The 20000-nt window shown below is 45.9% G+C and overlaps 1 protein-coding gene across 2 annotated transcripts in view; it reads right to left on the bottom strand.

The window, feature by feature from the left end:
- The window catches only part of map2k5 (mitogen-activated protein kinase kinase 5), an 87609-nt gene that overhangs the window by 50240 nt on the left and 17369 nt on the right, over window positions 1–20000 (bottom strand). For both annotated transcript variants that reach the window (XM_083652666.1, XM_083652667.1), the window contains exons 5-12: window positions 18688–18728; window positions 16963–17030; window positions 16602–16650; window positions 11676–11740; window positions 2437–2476; window positions 1959–2027; window positions 1195–1276; window positions 566–627 (exon numbers count right to left, since the gene is read on the bottom strand). In XM_083652666.1, coding sequence (XP_083508792.1) covers window positions 566–627; window positions 1195–1276; window positions 1959–2027; window positions 2437–2476; window positions 11676–11740; window positions 16602–16650; window positions 16963–17030; window positions 18688–18728 — 476 coding nt within the window. The remainder of the gene's footprint in view (window positions 1–565; window positions 628–1194; window positions 1277–1958; window positions 2028–2436; window positions 2477–11675; window positions 11741–16601; window positions 16651–16962; window positions 17031–18687; window positions 18729–20000) is intronic.

Here is a 20000-nt window from a genome sequence, read left to right as displayed (position 1 = left end):
CAAGTTGGATAGATTCTACAGTCTACATCCCTGTTCCTTGACCCACCCCCGCACCAAACACATCCCCTTAAACATTCCCTCTACCCACCTCTCGAACCCTGACTCTCTACGACCTTCATATCCCTAGCTTTGGCGCCTTTTCCCTAGCCCCGCCTCTTTCCCTCACTACGCCCGCCTCTCGCACCCCCTAGTCACTCCCCCAACCCACCCCTCGAATCCTGACTCTCTACGACCTTCCTATCCCTAGCTATGGGCCCTTTTACCTAGCCCCGCCCCCTTCCTTGATGGAACGGACGGACATGTGACCACAGTGACCTTGAACTTTGACCACCAAAATCTAATCAGTTCATCCTTGAGTCCAAGTGGATGTTTGAGGCAGATTTGAAGAAATTCCGTCAAGGCGTTCCTGAAATATCGCGTTAACGCTCATCGGACGGACGGACGTAAACAAAATTCCTCTGGCCACGGCTATTGCTGGCGGAGGCGTAAAAATCCCTTGATTTGACTTTAAAGCGTTCCTAACCAGGAAGTACTGTTAAGGAGATTTTGTTCGATGGCAACTTACCGCCACTGCAATCCTACCGAGCACGTGCTCTGGAATTCTCCGGAACACGTCTAGAGAACCACCTGCAGAAGACAAAGTGTGCTTTCATTCAAAAAGACATTTTGCACAGATTCAGAATGAATTTCCTGGGGGCATTTTCAAGAGCCAAATTCAGGTCCAACAGTCGAGGTGAGAAGCTTCACTACTTCAATTGTCATACTGCAATGATCATGTGCTACTTGGAATGACTGATGCAGGAAACGTTCCATGAAGTAACGAGTGTTTAGAGGTTAGACAGAGCTTGCTGACAGGTTGACCAATGTGTGAAACAAGGGAATCACCTCATTAAAACACACTTGGACAAACACACATACACCTACAAATAGAGACAGCACCCCATCGCACACATCTATGCACACGCACACGCACACACGCGTACGCACGCACACACTTAGGGCAAGATTTATCTTGTAGCTTTTAGCACACAGACATGCTAACCAGCTCACAGCGATAAGACATTATCTTGCTCTGGCAAAGTGTAAATGCATACACGGTGGAGAGACAGCGAGCGGACAGTTCCACAAAGTCTATTCTACCAAGCTATGACTAAATGTATGATCCACTGGCTTAAGCCACAGAGACAGACTCACCATCCATAAATTCTGTGCATATGGATATCCTGTTCTCCACAAAAAAGGCACTGTAGAAAGTGATGATGTAGGGGGAGTCACACTGCAAGAAAGAGAAGAGAGAATTTTATTAGCAAATGGGTATGAAAATATGGGGAAATTGTGAAACTAAGAGTTAACTATATATATATATATTTTTTTTTTTTTTCATATTACATTACAATAGACCAGTCAAAAGGGACCAACTGAAACGTTGCCTTGAATGATAAATGGACTGCATTTATATTGCACTTTTATCCAAAGCGCTTTACAATGTGCCTACATTCACCCATTCACACACCGAAGGCGGCCAGCTGCCACGCAGGGTGCTGGCACAGCCATCGGGAGCAATTTGGGGTTCAGTGTCTTGCCCAAGGACACTTCGATATGCGGACTGGAGGAGCCGGGGAATCGAACCACCGACCTTCTGGTTAGTCGACGACGCGCTCTACCTCCTGAGCCACAGCCGCCCCATGGTAGTTTGTTGGATGAAATACATCTGAAATGTATGTGGAAATATACTACACTCTCTTCTTTACACATTATCCAGCAGTAAAGCTCTGCAGTGAAGTGATGACATTTTGAACACAGTCGATCATCATCACGATGGCAAAGGCCTAGGTTGAATCTAGGTTGAAAATTATCTTTTAAATGGATGAATGCAGATCTGATCAGATAATAACACTCCATGGAGAAAAAGGGGGACGTTTAGCAAAGAGGAACAGGTTAAACCAGTCGATGCTCACCTTGTAGAGAATCTCCAACTCCGACATGATCTGCTTCTGCAGCTCCTCTGTGATGTCCAGAGGAATGACCTACAACGTAACAGAACATAATACGGCTTTTTAATTATGAAAATACAGAAAAGTCCTGGCAGGTGAACCTGGATGATGGTTCTGTACTGGGGGTGGCCTACATTTTCTGGCATACAATCCAAGCATCCCTCCCTAACAGGGTGAAAACTAACATCATGACAGCTGAATTTTCCTGGAGTGCCACTAAAGCAGTGTTTCTCAAACCTTTTCACATCAAGGACCCCTAAACTGGCACAAATTAGACCACGGACCTCCATTTGATAATGTTGTCCTCAGGCCCTGTACTGATCTTGCCACTTATGTACTCGTATGCTACCATTAACAATGTGGTAAGGTTGCATGAACTTCAAATGGAGAATTTAGTTTTGTGGTGCAGAAAGATGTGACCAGACACCGCAGTTCTTCTCACCTTGACCGCTAAAACCCTCTTGCCAAGAAGATGGTACGCTCTAGAAGGAGAAAAGAGGAGAGAATATGAAACAAACCCATAGAGACACTGCATGAAATAGGCCACACCCATCACGGGGGAAAGCTCTCAGTTCACTTCCACACACCAGCGTCATTTTCCTTGAATTAAACATAGCTAAAAGCTGTTGTGTGGTGGGGCTGCGCAGACAACAAATGTAAAAAAAATGGCCAATTAAAGTTTTTTTGTACTCCCGAGCAAAACAAGGAATCCATTAAGAATTGGCGAGAAGAAAAATGTGGATCTAGCTGTCAAGGAAGTAAGTTGGAGTGTTCATCTTCCGTATATATGATCTTTGTGTGCAACACGTGACATAGGTGAACGCCAGGATTGGGGGGGAGAGTTTCTGAATGACGACGCGTGCCACAGTGTCTCTATACACAAACTAAAAGTGCTTATGCTTTTTTGAGAGCTGATAACTTGGCTTTGAATGAAGAGGTCTGTTCATTATGTACTTTTTTCTGATTAAAATAAAATGTAAATACCAAACAAAATAAATGTAAAAAAAAAAAGAAAATCAACTGATGGGTAATAATGACAGAAATCCCACCGGTTGGTGACTTTCTGAAGAAAAAGTGAATTCACAATTAAGCATGACAAAATGCTTCTGTCATCTCTGCCAAAGGTCAGGGGTCGGGTCATCACCCAAAACCGGTCCAGTCAGCCCTATCACGAGTTCTTCCAGACAGGGTTTCGGGTTGCAGGTAAAGCAGCAGCCACAGACCGGGCCCCATAATGATTTAATTATCAAACTCCTCAATGCCAAACGTCGGCTTTAGTTACAGCCGGGCGAAGGTTAGTTTACGGCAGCGGTGACAATACCCCGGGACCTCTCTCTAACATACAATCCTCAAGGACAAAAAATGTCCAACAGCTGTCAGGCGACGGCGCCGAGAGCGGGCAGCGCGGCGTACGTCACACGGGCTTGGATCGCTCGCAGCGGCGCGGCCAGGGCCGAACGCGATACCTGGCATCTCACCTGTCAGCGGGTCGTCCAAGTTCTACAGCGAATGTGTATGGTGCGAGGTGTGATTAATGTGCTTTAGATTGGGATATCGCGTTGCTCTTCGGTCCAGACAGCTCTAAACTGGCCCGGGCCTTTAATTAATGACACCTATTAGCGCCACGTCTGGTAACGAGCTGCCGTTGGAAACAGACGCTGCTTCCTGATCGCTAGCTGTCATGCTGGACATCAGCTGCAGGTTAGACATCTTCTCTGACAATGGAACTCATGAACCATCTCTTGAGGTCAATAGAAATTATAGATTGCTTGGGGGAAATTCTTAAAGAGATGTTTCACTTTAGTAGGCCAGTGGCAGGACCAACTGCCCGGAGGATTCATACGTTGAGCTATATTCATTCTTCTTCTGTGGTGTTATTAGCAGGCGATATTTCTTTGCACGCCAAACGTTGTCGATAACACCTGCCATCTTTTTTGTATAAGGGCTCTGTGCACATAAGGCTGGTGACGGTGTTTCCGTTTTGATGTCTCCCGTCTTCCTTTAAGCTACAATCAATATCAGTTAAGCATGACTGCCGCCTCTTAATTAAGAGAAGATGAAGATGTTAATTGAGACAAGAGCGCAGGGCGAGACACGTTAAATACTGATTGGGCAGGTTCTGTAGTGTGTAAAGGCAGCTTGAAGAGAGATTAAAACCAGTCTTTGCCATGCTGAACAGCTTCTAGCTCTCACTGGGAAATGTAAACAAACTGTGTGTGTGTGTGTGTGTGTGTGTGTGTGTGTGTGTGTGTGTGTGTGTGTGTGTGTGTGTGTGTGCGCGTGTGTCTGTTAGGTGCATATTGAGTGCATGATGCACATTCAGAGCCTTCTGATGTCTGAGATCCTGAGGTTTGGATTGAGCGAGACTAGCCTCCAAAAATACTGCCTTTATCATGTACTTTCATTTGGTTCAGGTCCAAAGTTTTTTCAAAAATATTTTATTATCTTCTAGGTTGGTTTCTTAAATATGCCTTTGATAAGATAACAATTATTCGATAAATATTAAATGTGTATCCGTTGTAGAAAATTGAAGTTCCATTGGCATTTCCTAATCAATAAGCTATAAGCTATAATTGCATACACATAATTAATGCTATGAGTTATAGTGACATCTCACACATACATTCACCCCAGTGGCATTGAGGATTTCTCTCCTTTTGCTGAAACCTTGGACAGTGCATCATGTCTATCATCATGTCTATCATATTTCTATAGTCTAAGTCAGACAACAAACTATAGACATACAGGACGATTCCAGCCATTTTGACTGTAAAAAAACATTTCTAAATTGTAAGAACTGTAATATTATGTGTGTGTGTATATATATATATATATATATATATATATAAAGCTACAATATTGAAAAGTTTAAAATAATTAGGTTGGGGAGGGGGGTCATATCTTAAGGCTAGAGATATGGAGGGACTGCTGCTTTATTCCCAGACTGTCCTTGACCACCTCAGGGCCGAGTCTCCCTGTATGAGTTACAGTGACAGGCCTGTGACAGCAGGACAGAGGGGGACAAGGTTACATAGCCACCCCCCCGCCACTTCCCCCTGATCTGACCCCAGTAAACGTGCCCCATTGCCTGGATCTTATTTACACTCCAGCTTGTGCTGTAATAAAAGCTCCATCATGCAGTATTCATAGGGCCTCTCTCCATGTCTCTGAAGTTGGGGCCGCGGGTTAGAGAGCCAGGGCTGCAGGAGTAGGCTTACACTGCCACGTGGATGACGGGCGGCCTTTCTCTCCCCCGCGAGCGACACTCTCACCTGCCTATGGCGGTAATGGCCCTCCTCATTGACACAGATGGACACAAACATAAACACATCTATACACACACACACACACACGTACACATTATGCACACGCACACACACACATACACATGCACAAGCACACACACACAGACATACACATATGCACACACACACATACATACACATTATGCACACGCACACAGACATACACATATTTAAACGCACACACAACAAGAAAGGTCCTTACACATCAAGAGCGATGCGAATATACGGCACGAAATTGCGATGCGAGTTTTGACCTACCTGTCAATCACAGCCACAGATGTGTACACGTCGGAAGCAAATTTCTGAAAAATCGACCGTGGTTCGAAAAAATAAACACCGCAATAACGCTGGGCGAAACTTTGCCGTTGGTATGCACGGTGGCATTGACTGATATAGGTTCGGAAAATATTATTGACGTGCGAATTAATCGCACGAAAAATACGTGCTCGGTGTGCAAGGACCTGAAGGCTTGCCAAATTCCCAGTGCATTACAAGCACTGAGGATGAGAGTAGGGTTGTGAAAAGTATTGATAGTATCGATACAAATCAATACTAAAATTTTGAAATGGATACAATATGGTATCGAGTATCGATATTTTCCTGGGTATCGATATCGAAATAGAAATCCTAGTATCATGACATCCCTAAGATGAGAGGCCGAAATAACATCTCAAAGGCTTTGGAAGGGGCTACTCTCTATTACATCTTCAGAAAAGCAAAAGAATGGTATTGTCAGAAGAAAGAAGCACCATTTTGGTTATCCTCTTTGCAGCAGGGAGACGGTCGTTGGAAAGAATTGTAGCACAACGACCCATCGAGCAGATCTGGTGTCCGGCAGCAACTCGACAACAACAGAGCGTTTATAGTTTAGCCGATGGTGGCGATCAGCGCTGGCTTGCAGGTGGATCATCCGGTAAACCGACGGTACATCTGTGCTTCAAACCAGCAAAATCCAGTCCAAGTATTGAAGAGAGGACATGTGGCCGAGAAGTTTACCTTCACCCCTAGACAGCACTCTGATGTCATCCATCATGGAGAAATCCTGAAGCTAGGGCGAGAGACCTGTGACTCCACACTAAAGGATATGGCATCCATCCAGGCAACGAGGGCGAGGAGCAAGGCGTGGCTGGCAGCAGAGGAGAACTCAGGGCTGCCAGGCAAGTTCAAGGTCTGGATCTACCAGCAGGCCATCTGGCCAGGAATCTCCTGCACCTCCCTATGAGGTCCCACAACCTTCTGTCAAAGCTTCAAGAGGAGAAGCAGCCACTGTTTCCTCTGATGGAGGAGATGAATAAGAGGAGGAGGGCCAAGTATGAGGACATGGTGGAGAAGCGCCGTGAGCAGCCGAGGTAGTTTGTGTCAAGGTGAGCTATAAAAAGTTTGCAGGCCAGGATCAAGAGGATGAATCTGTGTGAACTACACATAGCAAGAGACTGGTCACACTGCACAACACCAGCTGTGTTCCCAGGGAGAGTGTGTTATGCTGAAAGGCTTGAAACACCTACTGACCACAGGTTACATAAATGGCCATGTGTCTAAAGACTAGGGGGTGACCCCGAATAGTCGACGGTCCGTTCGCAGGAGACTGCCGATCTCACAGTCGAATAGTCGCAAAATGTGGTTATGAAACAAGGATCATACCATTCCGGCTATATGGGGGTGCTGAATGTCTGATTTGACATAGAATCGCTTGGTTCCTCCCAATAGATGGTGATATATAGCCCTACTGTATGATGAGATATGCTTGTGAATTAGGGCTATACAAATAATAACCTTGACTATTGGCCTATTTTGGTATCAGCCTATCAACACCGTAAAACCAAGTCACCAAACAAATCAAACAAGCTCGTGCCAATGGATTTTCTGATTGTCACATAGTCTTATAATAAAATAAAATTAAATAAAATGTAATTAAAGATTAAAGAATAATAGTCTAATATTTGACAGAGAATTCTGAGTCGGGCACATCCCCCACCGAAGACATCACAAGATACTGTGTCTGTATAAACTGTGTTGGCCGATATTCCATCTAGTCAGCAGCAGCAGCCTGTGCTGAGGAAACCTGACTCCCCTTATCTTATCTGGCCTGTGCTTGAGGGCCGCTGTACTGGCGATATCAGGTAAGTGAGTTTGACACACCTACCGTGGCCCAGTAACTGGAGAGTTCGATTAACTTCAAAAAATGGAAAGCTACTTGGAAAAGTTTCCAAATAATTAATGGCAATATTATCTCCCTTTACAACCCAAATGTGATGGCATTAGGCAAACTCACAAACAAACAAACAAACACAGGATAGAAATATACTGTAGGCACATAAGATGGTTATAATGGTTTTGGAGTTCATGTCACTGTAGATCATGATAAGAGAAAAGACATTTGAAGAAGGGACGATGAGATGGAAGAGTGGACTGGTGAGAATAGTCCACCAGTCCACTCTCAACTTGCGGCCCGGGGGCCAGGTGCGGCCCGCGACAGGGTGCGGAGTGGCCCCCGCCGACCATTTTCGAAATAATTTCACGTTAGTTATCATTGTGAATTAGAATCTAATTCACAATCAAAACTAACATGAAATAAAGTTTGACTGAGCTCCAGATAAATTGTCAAATACCGCCGTCTGCTCGCTACCCAGGCACTTATGTGTGTACTTAACCTAACTAACTGAACCTAACTAACTATCCGGTGTGCACAACATTGTCAGACCAAACTCCGGCTGACACCCCAAAAACCTACAATCCGCTACAGAAAAATGTATATTGTTTGTTCATTAACTGGCCGCTGGCCTCCTATCATTTCACAAAAGTGGCCCCCGGGCAAAGCAAGGTGAGTATCCCTGAACTAGAGTGTGAGTGATCCCCCTCTCTTAACGACCCACACATTTTGAGTATACATACAAGCAAAACTCGTTAACCAATTAAGTAGCCAAAGGATTCCGGCCCTTCAACTGACAATATAATCAATGCGGTGTGGGGGGGGGAATCAATAGTGAAAACGGGGCTGGACGACTGAAGGAACAGCCACGGGTGTTTAAACGCATGTCACCATCGTCACACAGCCATGTAAATGTGCTTGTTCTAATTGCGCCCGGCCGCTGCATCAGTGAGTCACGGAATAGCCTCGGTGTCCTTGTTATCGTATTTATAAGCCGCGGAGTCTGTTAGATTGCCGGGCGAGATGGACCTCAGAGAGAGAGAGAGAGAGGGTGTAATAAAAAACAGAGGGCGACGTTGATGGATGGCCCGGGTCAGCGCGTGGCTATGGAGAGCTGAGGTGTTGGTAACATCCAATTGAGTCTAAATGGCTCGGGGTCATAAACGGGGCGGAGAGGTTAAGAAGGTGGGGGAGCCTTTCGGCGCTGGTGCTTCTCGCACACGTGATAAGCCTCGTATAAGCCGGACCAAAGGGTGGCGCGTGGGCTGAAGAGGACAGACAATTGGTTTCTAAAGAGGGGCGGTTGTATTCGCTACACATTAGTAGACAACAGTGAAGGATTTAAAATGGGGGGGTCGGGGGTTTTAGATCAGAGGCGACACCAAATCAGTCGTGTCCTTGCGCGCGTGCGTGACTGATAACCGTGCGCGTTTTGTGCTTGTGTGTGCATATGTATGTCATTGGGTTATCAACTCTTCATACTGTGACATATAATAACGCTGGGACAGGACGCGGAGCCTCGACAAGAGGGGAATTACTTTTTTATATAAAGGAAGCAATTTAAAAGAATACCCCAGGTGCCGGGCTGGGTGGTACAGGGGGAGAGGGGCCCAAAACACTTTGTGCATGTTTTGCTGGTCAAAGTGCTTGTGTTTTACATTAACCAAAAAACGCTTTCATCTAGAGGTGATGTAGGAGGACATGTCCCCCATCTATGCATAGTACACTTATGGACGAGAACGTATAGTATATACACCCTGCAGCAGAGAACTACAAAAAGTGATGTCGAAAAGTGACGAATAAAATGTTAATGCTGTGTGCAGAGCAGCTCTTTAATGTAACACAGTGTATTATATAGGTTTAAATAAGTTAAAGTACATTGCAGTCTCTTCATCAGACCTGAGGCCATAATTAGTGTCCTCTAGTAAGAGAGTGGCGTCAGCGGAGGACCAAAATGCAAGAATCATTAGCCAATGAACAGCCAGGAATGGGTCTCGCGCTACTTTTGCATGCTAAAATAAAGCCGATAATGTACAATTTGATTCATTTCAAGGGATGAAAAACCCTTTCAAAGTACAACACTGTCTATTTTGATGCAACTCGACAGTGCTGCTTTTTTTACTCAAGAGTTCCACTTTCTACTTCCTGGAAAAAAACTGGTCCATTGGAGTGAATGGAGATGTCGGAACTCTTCTATTATACGGCTCTGGCCATAATATTCTGGCACTTCAGTGAAACAAAGGGGCGAGCTGTCACCAATGATGGTGGATCAGATAGTTGGGAGGTTGCCAGACTGGCCTGGTAAACCCAAAAGTGTAGCAAGTGGATGGTGGGAATGCCTGGTGCCTCCGAACAAGTATTGAGGGAGATGTTGGGGACATGAAGATGAAATGGACCCGGTTCAAACCCTCTGTTTGCCCTCTAATGGACAGAGCATCACAGGAGTGTCCGGTTTGGTGACATTAGGGTGGTGTCCTGCCGTGTGCAGACATTGTCGTCCTGCTGGCTTCGTGACACTGTGATCTCCAAATTGCTCACTGGAGCTGTGTCTGTGTGGCTGATTGTGACGTGGTCGAGATGAGGAAGGTGGTCTTGACCCATCTGGGCGAGGGTAAGCAACTGCCCCAAGCGGAGGAGTTCACAGATCTTGGAGTCTTATTCGTGAGTGAGTGTAAGAAGGATTGTGAGATTGACTGGCAGTTTGGAGCATCGGGTGCAGTATGTTGTTGTACTGGACTGTGGTGGTGAAGAAAGAGCTTAGTGCTGATTGACCGGTTGATCTTCATCTTGACCCCCACCTATGGCCACAAGCTCTGGGCACTGATCAAAATAATTAAATTGTGATACAAGCAGACACAAATCAGGAGAAATGTGGTTTCTGTGCGTGCGTCTTTGTGATGAGTGAGGAGCTTTAGCGATCTGGGAGGACCTCTGTGGTGTTGAGCTGCTGCTTCTCTAGATTTAGAGAAGCCAGTAGAGCTGCTGGTACTTCTGGCACTCTGTGAGGGCAGTGCTGTCCCGGATAAGCATCTAGAAAATTGATGGATGGCTGCTTGTATGTTAATAAAAATGTACATGAGACACAATAATTCAGATTCCAAAAATAATGAACAACTGGGCAGGCAAGGAAAAAAATCAAATCAGCAGTTTTTTTTTTACCCTCTCCTCCCAACCATAAAAAAAATCCACGCCAAAGCATATGGATTTTCTGCTGAGCTCAATTGACTGCGAAGTTGTCGGGCTGCAATATCGGCCTTCCCCAGCGCGCTGTGACCGTTCCTGGTGCCTCTCTGATCGGCCAATCTCTTTCTCCTACGACTATGAGAGATTGGCTGTTAATGAAACTATATCATTGTGATAAAACACTAAAAAGGCAGTTTAGGAGGAGGAGGAGGAGGGAAAAAAGAGAGAGAATAAGAGAGCGTCCTCTCAAAAGAATAAAAGTGGGATTTGCCGGGATGGGGAAAATTTACGGGGGTTTTCCCGGGAAGGTGCGAGAGACGGAGACGGACCGCTCTGTCAAGTCAAGGTTAGTCTGAGCAGTGATCAATACTTCAATCTCAATAAAGCAGTTCGATAGCGGCAGAATCGGCGGGAGGGAGCGAGGACAACATCGGGTGTGGGGGGGAATAGGGGGATAAAAAGCAGCAACTCAAAATGGCAACCTTGTCACAATAACGTGAGCAGGGGGGTGATCCATCAGTCTAGCCCGGGAGATGAGGGAACTCTTCTATCTATCTCGCGCGGCAGGTAAACGTGCTGCACTGTAGCGCCGATTAAGCCAATCGCTCTCATATACCTCACAGCCCCAAATCAATATCACATATAGGTTGGCAACCTTCGGATCAGAATAAATAAATAAAGGCGTGGAGTGGACACAAACTGGCCTGATGGATGTCACGGCACACACACGGGGAGAGATTTATGGACCGATGTCGTGCGGGCGGTGAAAAATGGGGAACCCCTCCCTCGCCTCCGCCGTGTGGCAGGGCCGACGAGTGGAACTTTTGTCGTTAAAAAGTGGGCATAAAACAAGAGGGAAAAGTCGAGCGTTATATCACGTCCTCATCCGTTTCAAACCTGGCAACTCATAGAGGCATCTTTCTCGGTGTCAGTGCTAACCCGCTGTACGGCGGCGGCGACAGCGGCCCTGGCCTTGTGATGTTGTTGGCGCCCCCTGGATTTAAGAGGCAGCAGCAGCAGCAGCAGCAGCAGCAAAACACTTACTTGTACACCGTGCCTCCGTTGCCGTGGCCCAGCTGTTCCTGGTAGTGGATGTCCTGAGCGTTGATCTAAAAGAGCGACAGAGACAAACAGGTGTGTATATATATATAATAACAACAACAGCGCTGTTGAGTCGGTAGAGAGGTGCCAAAACATGAGGGGGGGACATGGAGCCAACCGGAGGTTAGGTGTAAGTACGCAGGTGTGAGTATGGACGAGAGAGAGAGGGAGAGGGAGAGAGAGAGAGAGGGAGAGAGAGGGAGAGAGAGAGGGAGGGAGAGAAAGAGAGAGAGAGGGAGAGAGAGAGAGAGAGAGAGAGGGAGGGAGAGAAAGAGAGAGAGAGGGAGAGAGAGAGAGAGAGAGAGAGAGAGAGGGGGGGGAGAGAAAGAGCGAGAGAGGGAGGGAGAGAAAGAGAGAGAGAGGGAGAGAGAGAGAGAGAGAGAGAGAGAGAGCTAAATGTTACTGGTCTGGAGGCTATAAACAAGACAAGCGTTCAGGTCATTCCAAGTTCAGCTCAACAGAATTAGAGATAGAGAGAGAGTGAGAGAGAGAGAGAGAGAGTGAGAGAGAGAGAGAGAGAGAGAGAGAGAGAGAGAGTGAGAGAGAGAGAGAGAGAGAGAGAGAGAGAGGAGGAGGAGGAGGAGGAGAGGAGATCAATACAACATTTGCTGTCCAATTTATAAAAGGACATTGTGGTGGGTGAGGGAGGGGGGAGATGGGTGAGGGAGGGGGGAGATGGGTGAGGGAGGAGGGGGGGGAGGTGAGTGATGTGGAGTTTAATGACGATTTGTTTGCTGTCGTCGTTTCATTCCACTTTGATAAAAGGTGTCAGAAGGGGGTAATATAACGCCGACCCAGCTGACATGGGGGGGGGGGGGGTCGGGGGGAGGAGCTGGGTAAAACTTTCCTCTCTCTCTCTCTGTCTGTCTTGTTTCTCCACAGGGGGTTTAGTACAGTACACGCATCCACATTTCCTTCAATTAAATCCCGTTCAAATGAGCACTTGTCTAATCGTTTGCTTGTGATTTAGTTGGAGCACATCTGAGAATACCTGCAGCAGCAGTCAACACAATGAGATTTGGAGAATACAGCCCTGCCCCTTAAAGTCTAACAATGGAGTGAAAGTATTGGATCAGCAAAATTAATAAAAAAAAATGTTTTAATATAAAATGTTTTCCTGATTTTTTCTATCCCATTTTTAATCATTTTAATTTATTTGTCCTGGTTGCTGCTCCACCCTCTGCTGATCTGGGGAGAGCCGAAACTGGCTCCATGCTTCCTCCGAGACATGAGCAGTTAGCCAAGCCGCTTCTTTTCACCTGACAGGGGAAGCTTCACCGGTAGGACATAGCACGTGGGAGGTTCACGCTATTCCAACCAGTTCCCCTCCCTCTGAACAGGCGCCCTTAACGACCAGAGGAGGAACCACATTAGCAACCAGGATATTGCATGTTTTTGGTGAGGGGTTCCTATATGAAGGAAACCCCCAGGGGGCACGGGGAGAACATGCAAACTCTACACAGAAAGGCCCTTTTTGATGACCCCACCCGGGCGGTGGGCACTCGAGGACATGCGGACGGGCACGCACTCCTTCAGCGCTCACAGCGTCCCAGGTGGGAATTGAACCCAGGACCTTCTAGCTCTGAGGTGACAGCGCTTACCACTGCACCACCGTGCCCCCCTAAAATTGCAATTCTATTGCAATGTGCAAGGTGCAGAGTCAGGTGCCCACATGTATCTTTGCATGGTTATAAGCTCAACTGACAAACGGACAAAAGGTGCCTTATTTTTCTCCAATCTTCCCGTTTTGGCAAACTGTCTCCATTATGAAGATGGTTCATAACTCAACTGGACAGGTACATTAGAGAGGCTCCGATCACCTTCTTTGCCACCGATCACCAATTGCCGATCGCCTATGAGATTCTTTTTTTATAGCAGCTGGTAGGCTATAGCAGTATGATGTTGTTTCCCTCATTATAGCAGCTTTTATAGCAATATTATAGGTCTAAACAGTTTTTATTTTACATGTATTTCATCTATCAAAGTCCTGGTTAAAATATATCTACGTTTTCTTTTGTCCTACCTCAATATTGACATGATGATCATAAACAAAACCATGTGCTTGTGTTGGGCTTGTAGGTAGCAGACGCCTCAGACGCCATGTTGCCAGATTGTTTCCATACACCTGCATTTGCTTGGGCGGTTTTGTGTGCGTTTTGGCGGTTTTTGAACAGTCTTTGTGCTGAAAACCATTGCTGTATCTGGCAACCCGATCCTCCAGAGATATAACTCCGTTTCTTGTAGTCTTGATAACGTTAGTTCAGGGTTCAGTGCAACTAGTTAACGTTGAACATCCGGGAAACCGTTGTTTATGTCATTTTGTGTCGCACTCTGATCTTATTACCAGGATAAGACGAGTACAGACGAGCAGAACAAACTAATGGTAAGGAGCCGCAGCTGTTTCGTAGCTAATGCTAATGCTGCTAATGCTAGGCTAACTGCATTGTAAAGTCACGTTAAGAGCTAACGTTACTACTAGCCTCGGTGAAGGAGCACTCACCAAACTCACTCAGCGTGGCGCCTCACAACATGTGTGGATATGTGTGTGTGTGTGTGTGTGTGTGTGTGTGTGTGTGTGTGTGTGTGGTGAGGCCGCTGGCTAACAGTGCCTTGCCAATAAGCCAGATGCTTGTTTGTAATGTGGCTGATATGATATCAATGTGTTGCTGCCAAAATTCCCCCACACACACACACACACACACACACACACACACACACACACACACACACACACACACACACACACACACACACACACACACACCCAGACACACACACACACACACAGAGACAGACACACACACACACACACAGACACACAGACACACAGACACACACACACTTCCCTCCAATCCAGCTCAATTGATTTGATAACATGGTGGGAGGAGGAGGAGGAGGAGGAGGAGGGGGAGGGGGAGGGGGGAGGGAATGAGGAGAGACAGATGAAGGAATGGAGGAGGGAGACAACAGCTCTATTAGTTCACTGTGTTACAGGAGAAACCTGAGGCCGCTGGCTTAATTGTCTCCCTAACACGCTAGCCACAGTGTGTGTGTGTGTGTGTGTGTGTGTTTGTGTGTTTGTGTGTGTGTGTGTTCGTGTGTGTGTGTGTGTGTGTGTGTGTGTGTGTCATGGCTAGGACTTAAGAACCCACAGACCTCCTGCTCTCAGTCTGGCCCTGTGATCCACACCACAGTGCAAAGAGACGATGACGGCCTATTCACCTTTTTCCTGGACCTACGTTTCCCATGATTCTCAGCGGTTGCCGGTTGTCGACTTCCAGTTAAAAAAAAATTGCACTAGAAAGGAGGTGCACGCTGCTGTCAAAGAGTGGGAACGTTTGGCTTATTTGATCCAAAATGGCTGAAAATAGTAACGTTGTGTGGTTGCATAGCGGCGATATTTTACAAAAACAAGGTGAATGTCAATTCACTCATGCTGTACGGGCTTATTTTAGCCGAAATTGCTAAAAATAGTATGTGGTTGCATAGCGGCCGCTTTTGTTTTGAAGGCTAAATGTCCAAACCGGAACTCTTATATTTGGTCATTGAACGGAGCTTTAGCGGTCTCTCTCTTTCAAGATTCCAGATATTGTCACTCCGTTGTACAATTATGCACGTGTGAAATTATTGTGCTGGGGGGCTCCATTACAAGACATAAGAAGGTACAAAGTCACAACAATTATTATGATTATTTTCAGTATCTTTCTCTATGAACGGTCCTGGGCGGAAACAGGCAACCGGCAGCTGGAAACAGGGAGGGAGGGTGTCATGGAAGCGCCCACGGTCTCACCAGGAAACTCGTGAATAGAGAGGCAAAGTGACCGCCTGCTTCCTGCTTCAGCACTGTACCAGAGATTTTCATCCGCCATTTATTTTCACATAGACATTTCGTAAAATGCTTATAAAAATAGTTTTACTTGGTCAAACCAAACGGTTCATATATATTTAAAAACAGGAGAGACCATAGAACATTTCACTCAGACAAAACGTAAAACAATTGCGGATTTAGTTTTTTTAAGTTTTGGTCAGAGTGAAATGTTCTATGGTCTCTCCCGAATCTAAATATAGCTGAACCGTTTGGTTTGACCAAGTACAACTATTTTTATAAGCAATTTTTACGAAATGTGTATGGGAAAATAAATGGCGGATACAAATCTCTGGTACAGTGCTGAAGCAGGAAGTGAGGTTCACTTTGCCTCTCTATACACACAGTGGAGAACATGGCCACATGTGGGCAGCAGAGGAGATGAATGGAGGAGCAACTCCGTGGTAAGAAGATGCCTTGTTCTGGTCAAAGGAAACTGGGTGTGTCAGGAGGGGCAGTAGACACTGGTGCACCTCCTCCACATCAACCAGAAGACAGGCTCTCAAAGTGAATCTCATCCACAGGTCTCTGACAATGACTCAGTCTCTGTTTGGAAAGGATCGAGAGAGATCACGGGCTAAAAACCATCTGCCCAGCACTGGGGAGATGGAACGATTTTCTTTTGCAGTCTCATGTAGGAACTAGCTAGCAGCTAGCGGGTGTAGTTCGGTCAAAAGAAAATAGTTCCTCCATGAAACTGCTCATAACGAGGTCTGTGGATTATCTTGAGTAACGGGGTCATGAGTTCTGGAAAGAGACATTGCTGTTGACTTTATCAAATGTATTTCTTTGGCACTTTGAGCACCACAAGCCGAGTGCCATCCAGTTCCATTGTATTGATTTGAGAGAAGGCAGAAACTCTGCGGACGATATCTCCAAAACTCAGGCAACTATCCCAAAACGATATAGAGGATAAATAGCACTACAGGTGAGAGGGGATATATGTATTTTGGATTTTAGGGTGAGCTGTTCCTTTAAAGTGAATCTGAAAGGGAACGCCTCACCTGTCCATTTGTCAAGATCCTCTTCAGCTCAGCAGACGACTTCTTTAAGCTGGAGGAGGGAACACAACACAACAGTTACACAACACAACACAACAGTTACACAACACAACACAACACAACAGTTACACAACACAACACAACAGTTACACAACACAACACAACACAACACAACACAACAGTTACACAACACAACACAACACAACAGTTACACAACACAACACAACAGTTACACAACACAACACAACACAACAGTTACACAACACAACACAACACAACACAACAGTTACACAACACAACAGTTACACTGTCCTTCTATCCAGGCTGTGTGTGTAACGTCCTCCTCATGCCCCAGCAAGCTCACCTGTTGTTGGCTATGGGGTCTGGGACAGCGTGGGCACAGTCATTGGCCGGGTTAGGTCTTGTATTCACCTGAGGGTGTGTGTGTGCGCGCACACACACACACACACACACACGCGCACACACACACACACACGTACACACACACACGCACACACGCACACTTATTTAGTGGTCAAGGCCAAAAGACAGACACAGACAGACAGACATATGGCCAGACCCCCTAATGAACAAGAACAAAACACAGCCTCTCAGTTCAGGCTGGAGGTTAATTGGCTTTCGTGAGAGAGAGGAGGGAGGGAGGGAGGGAGGGAGGGAGGGAGAGAGGGAGGGAGGGATGAGAGAGGTGTAGCGGTAGAGGAGGGGAAAGGAGGCTGACAGACAGGAGAGGGAGGTGGGATGAGGGGAGGGGAGGGGAGGGAGGGGAGGGGAGGAGGAGGAGAAGAGGACCCGTTTCATGGAGGTAATATATGGGCTAACACTAGAGGGAGAAAGATGGTAAAAAGGGAATGTGAGGAAGAGCTGGAGGAAGATGAACTCAAGGAACATCTATAAAAATAAAAATAAAAACATATCAAAAGCGCACATCACTAGGGGACGCTGTCCTTTACATCCGGTCACCTGCATCTATGTTTACTCCAGATACCTCGATACTCAACCCAGATGTTGAACAAAGAGAAGCGATAAGAAGACACTGTAGATAAGGCAGTGTCAGGGAGATAAGAGATTCTAAAAATAGCTCCTCTAATTGAGATCACGGGGCCGGTGTGTTGGGTCCACTAAGGCACGGAGATCCTCTCTTTAATTAGTGGCACACCAAGACCTCGTTTAAATGGAGCGCAAGACTCCTCCCCTCAGCCAATTACTTAACGAGGGGGAAGATCACTGAAGGACCAAAAGGTTCTTCTCCCCCCCCCCCGAAAAATATCATCTTCTCCAAACAGACCCCTGACCTGAAAATAAAATCAAAAAGATTGGTGCAGTTCAGCAGTTGTTACCTGAAGCTCCTCAGAGGATACATTAAATAAAGCAGAATTATTTTATTGTATTATTATTGAAATGGAGATGAGTGTAATATGGATCATCTGGAGAAGGTGTCAAGCCAGTTAACTCATGGTAATTAGCCACGGGTTTCAATAGCGACATATGCTCGACATAAAGTGGGAAGGTCTGGGAGCAGCCATTTCTGTATGGGGGCGGGGCGGGGCTTGTAATGACAATTTCATGGTCGAGCAATGACGCGCTCTTCTTCCTGCTTGACTTAGTTTGGTCTAACCAACCCTGATGCTCTCGTCCTCCTATCAGATGAATGGAGTGAGAGGATCACGATGCTCTGGGGGGGTCAGGGTTTTGACTCTAACACCCTTGCTCTTAAATGACTATCCCAGCCCAGGCATAACCAAACGAACACAGAGAGAGAGAGAGAGAGAGAGAGAGAGAGAGAGAGAGAGAGAGAGACAGAAGCTCCACGACAACCACAGGCAGCCATCTACATACATAAATATAGACAGGAGAGAACAGGAGAGCCTTGACTCCAACTGACATTTCAATAAGTGGAACACAGCGTTACCAATCCATTTGACTCAACTTTTCACACACACACCCGCGCGCGCACACACACATGCACACACGCACACACACATGCGCACACACACACGCACACACACACACACACACACACCCCTCGCTCTCTGCGTAAGGCAGCTGAAACAATTATTGAGATAGGTACCTTGAGGCCATGTATGTTCCGGATCCCCGGAGTCTTGCCGGCTGAAACAGTAATTGACTAGATTGTAGAACACATCACTGGGCCATTTACAACAATGTGCTGAAAAAACCACTCTGCTGCTTTTTAAGAGGGGAGGTGGAGAGAGAGAGAGAGAGAGAAGAGAGAAGAGAGAGAAACGAAATGAAATGAAATGAGGGTGACTCTGAAATTAGTTGCAGAGGAGAGAGAGTGATTGAGATGTGGGCCTCTTGAGACCGCCTAGTGGTGGGAAGGAGGAGGGGGGGGGGGGGGCGATAGAGAGAGAGAGAGAGAGAGAGAGAGAGAGAGTGAGAGAGAGAGAGAGAGACAGAAATGTGTCGTCGCTTTGCTCTCGGCAGTTATTTTCATGCGTAACATTAAGTGGAGACGAAAACATATGTCGATACTTCAAGGAGAAGGTCTGAACGTGAGAATGCACTCACTCACACTGTACTGTTAGCTCACCATGAGCTACAGGAGGAACAGTGCCAGAGACTAGGGATGTCAGGTCACGATATTATCATTTCTACTTCGATACCGATACTAGGGATGGGCATTTCTAGCCAAAACACTATTCGAAATTCGCTGGCCAAAGTCGACTTTTATTCGAAATTCGAAAAAAAAAAAAAAAAATGTAAAAATTTTTTTTTTTTTTTTTTTTTTTTTTTTTTTTTTTAATATTTTTAATATTTTTTACATTGACATTTTCGAAAATAAAAAACTGTTTTGACAATCATGAGTGGTTCATTAAATATTTAGTAGGCTCAGGTCTGAGTGCCAAAGGGGTGCCAAAGTCACCCCCTCTCCCTCTTCATGGGATTTCATCTGCCATTCATTTTTCCAGAAACCTTGCTTAAAATGCTTATAAAAATTGTTTTACTTGCTCAAACCAAGCGATTCGACTATACTTAGAATCAGGGGAGACAATGCAACATTTCACTAAAAAAAAAAAAAAAAAAAAAAATTTTTTTTTTTTTTTTCGAATTTCGATTTTCCATAATAAAAGTCGACCTTGATAATAACAACGATTATTCGAAAATTCGAAATTCGATGCCCATCCCTAACCGATACCCAGGAAAATATCGATACTCGATACTGTTTTCGATACCACGGGAAGGGGGGATGATGACACATCAAGAGGCATAAGAATAAAGTTAGACAGATGGACGGACAGACGCACACTTCTCCATAATCTAGACCTGATCAAACTTTGAACTTAGACAGCAGATTAGCCCTGCTGCTCTAGACATCACAACACGTTTAGCTTGTTGAAGCAACAGATACCCACCAATGAT

Source organism: Poromitra crassiceps (genome assembly GCF_964638095.1).
Source record: "Poromitra crassiceps genome assembly, chromosome: 16".
NCBI lineage: Eukaryota > Metazoa > Chordata > Actinopteri > Beryciformes > Melamphaidae > Poromitra > Poromitra crassiceps.
The sequence above is the reverse complement of the archived record's forward strand: the minus strand, read 5'-3'. Positions and strand labels throughout refer to the sequence as shown.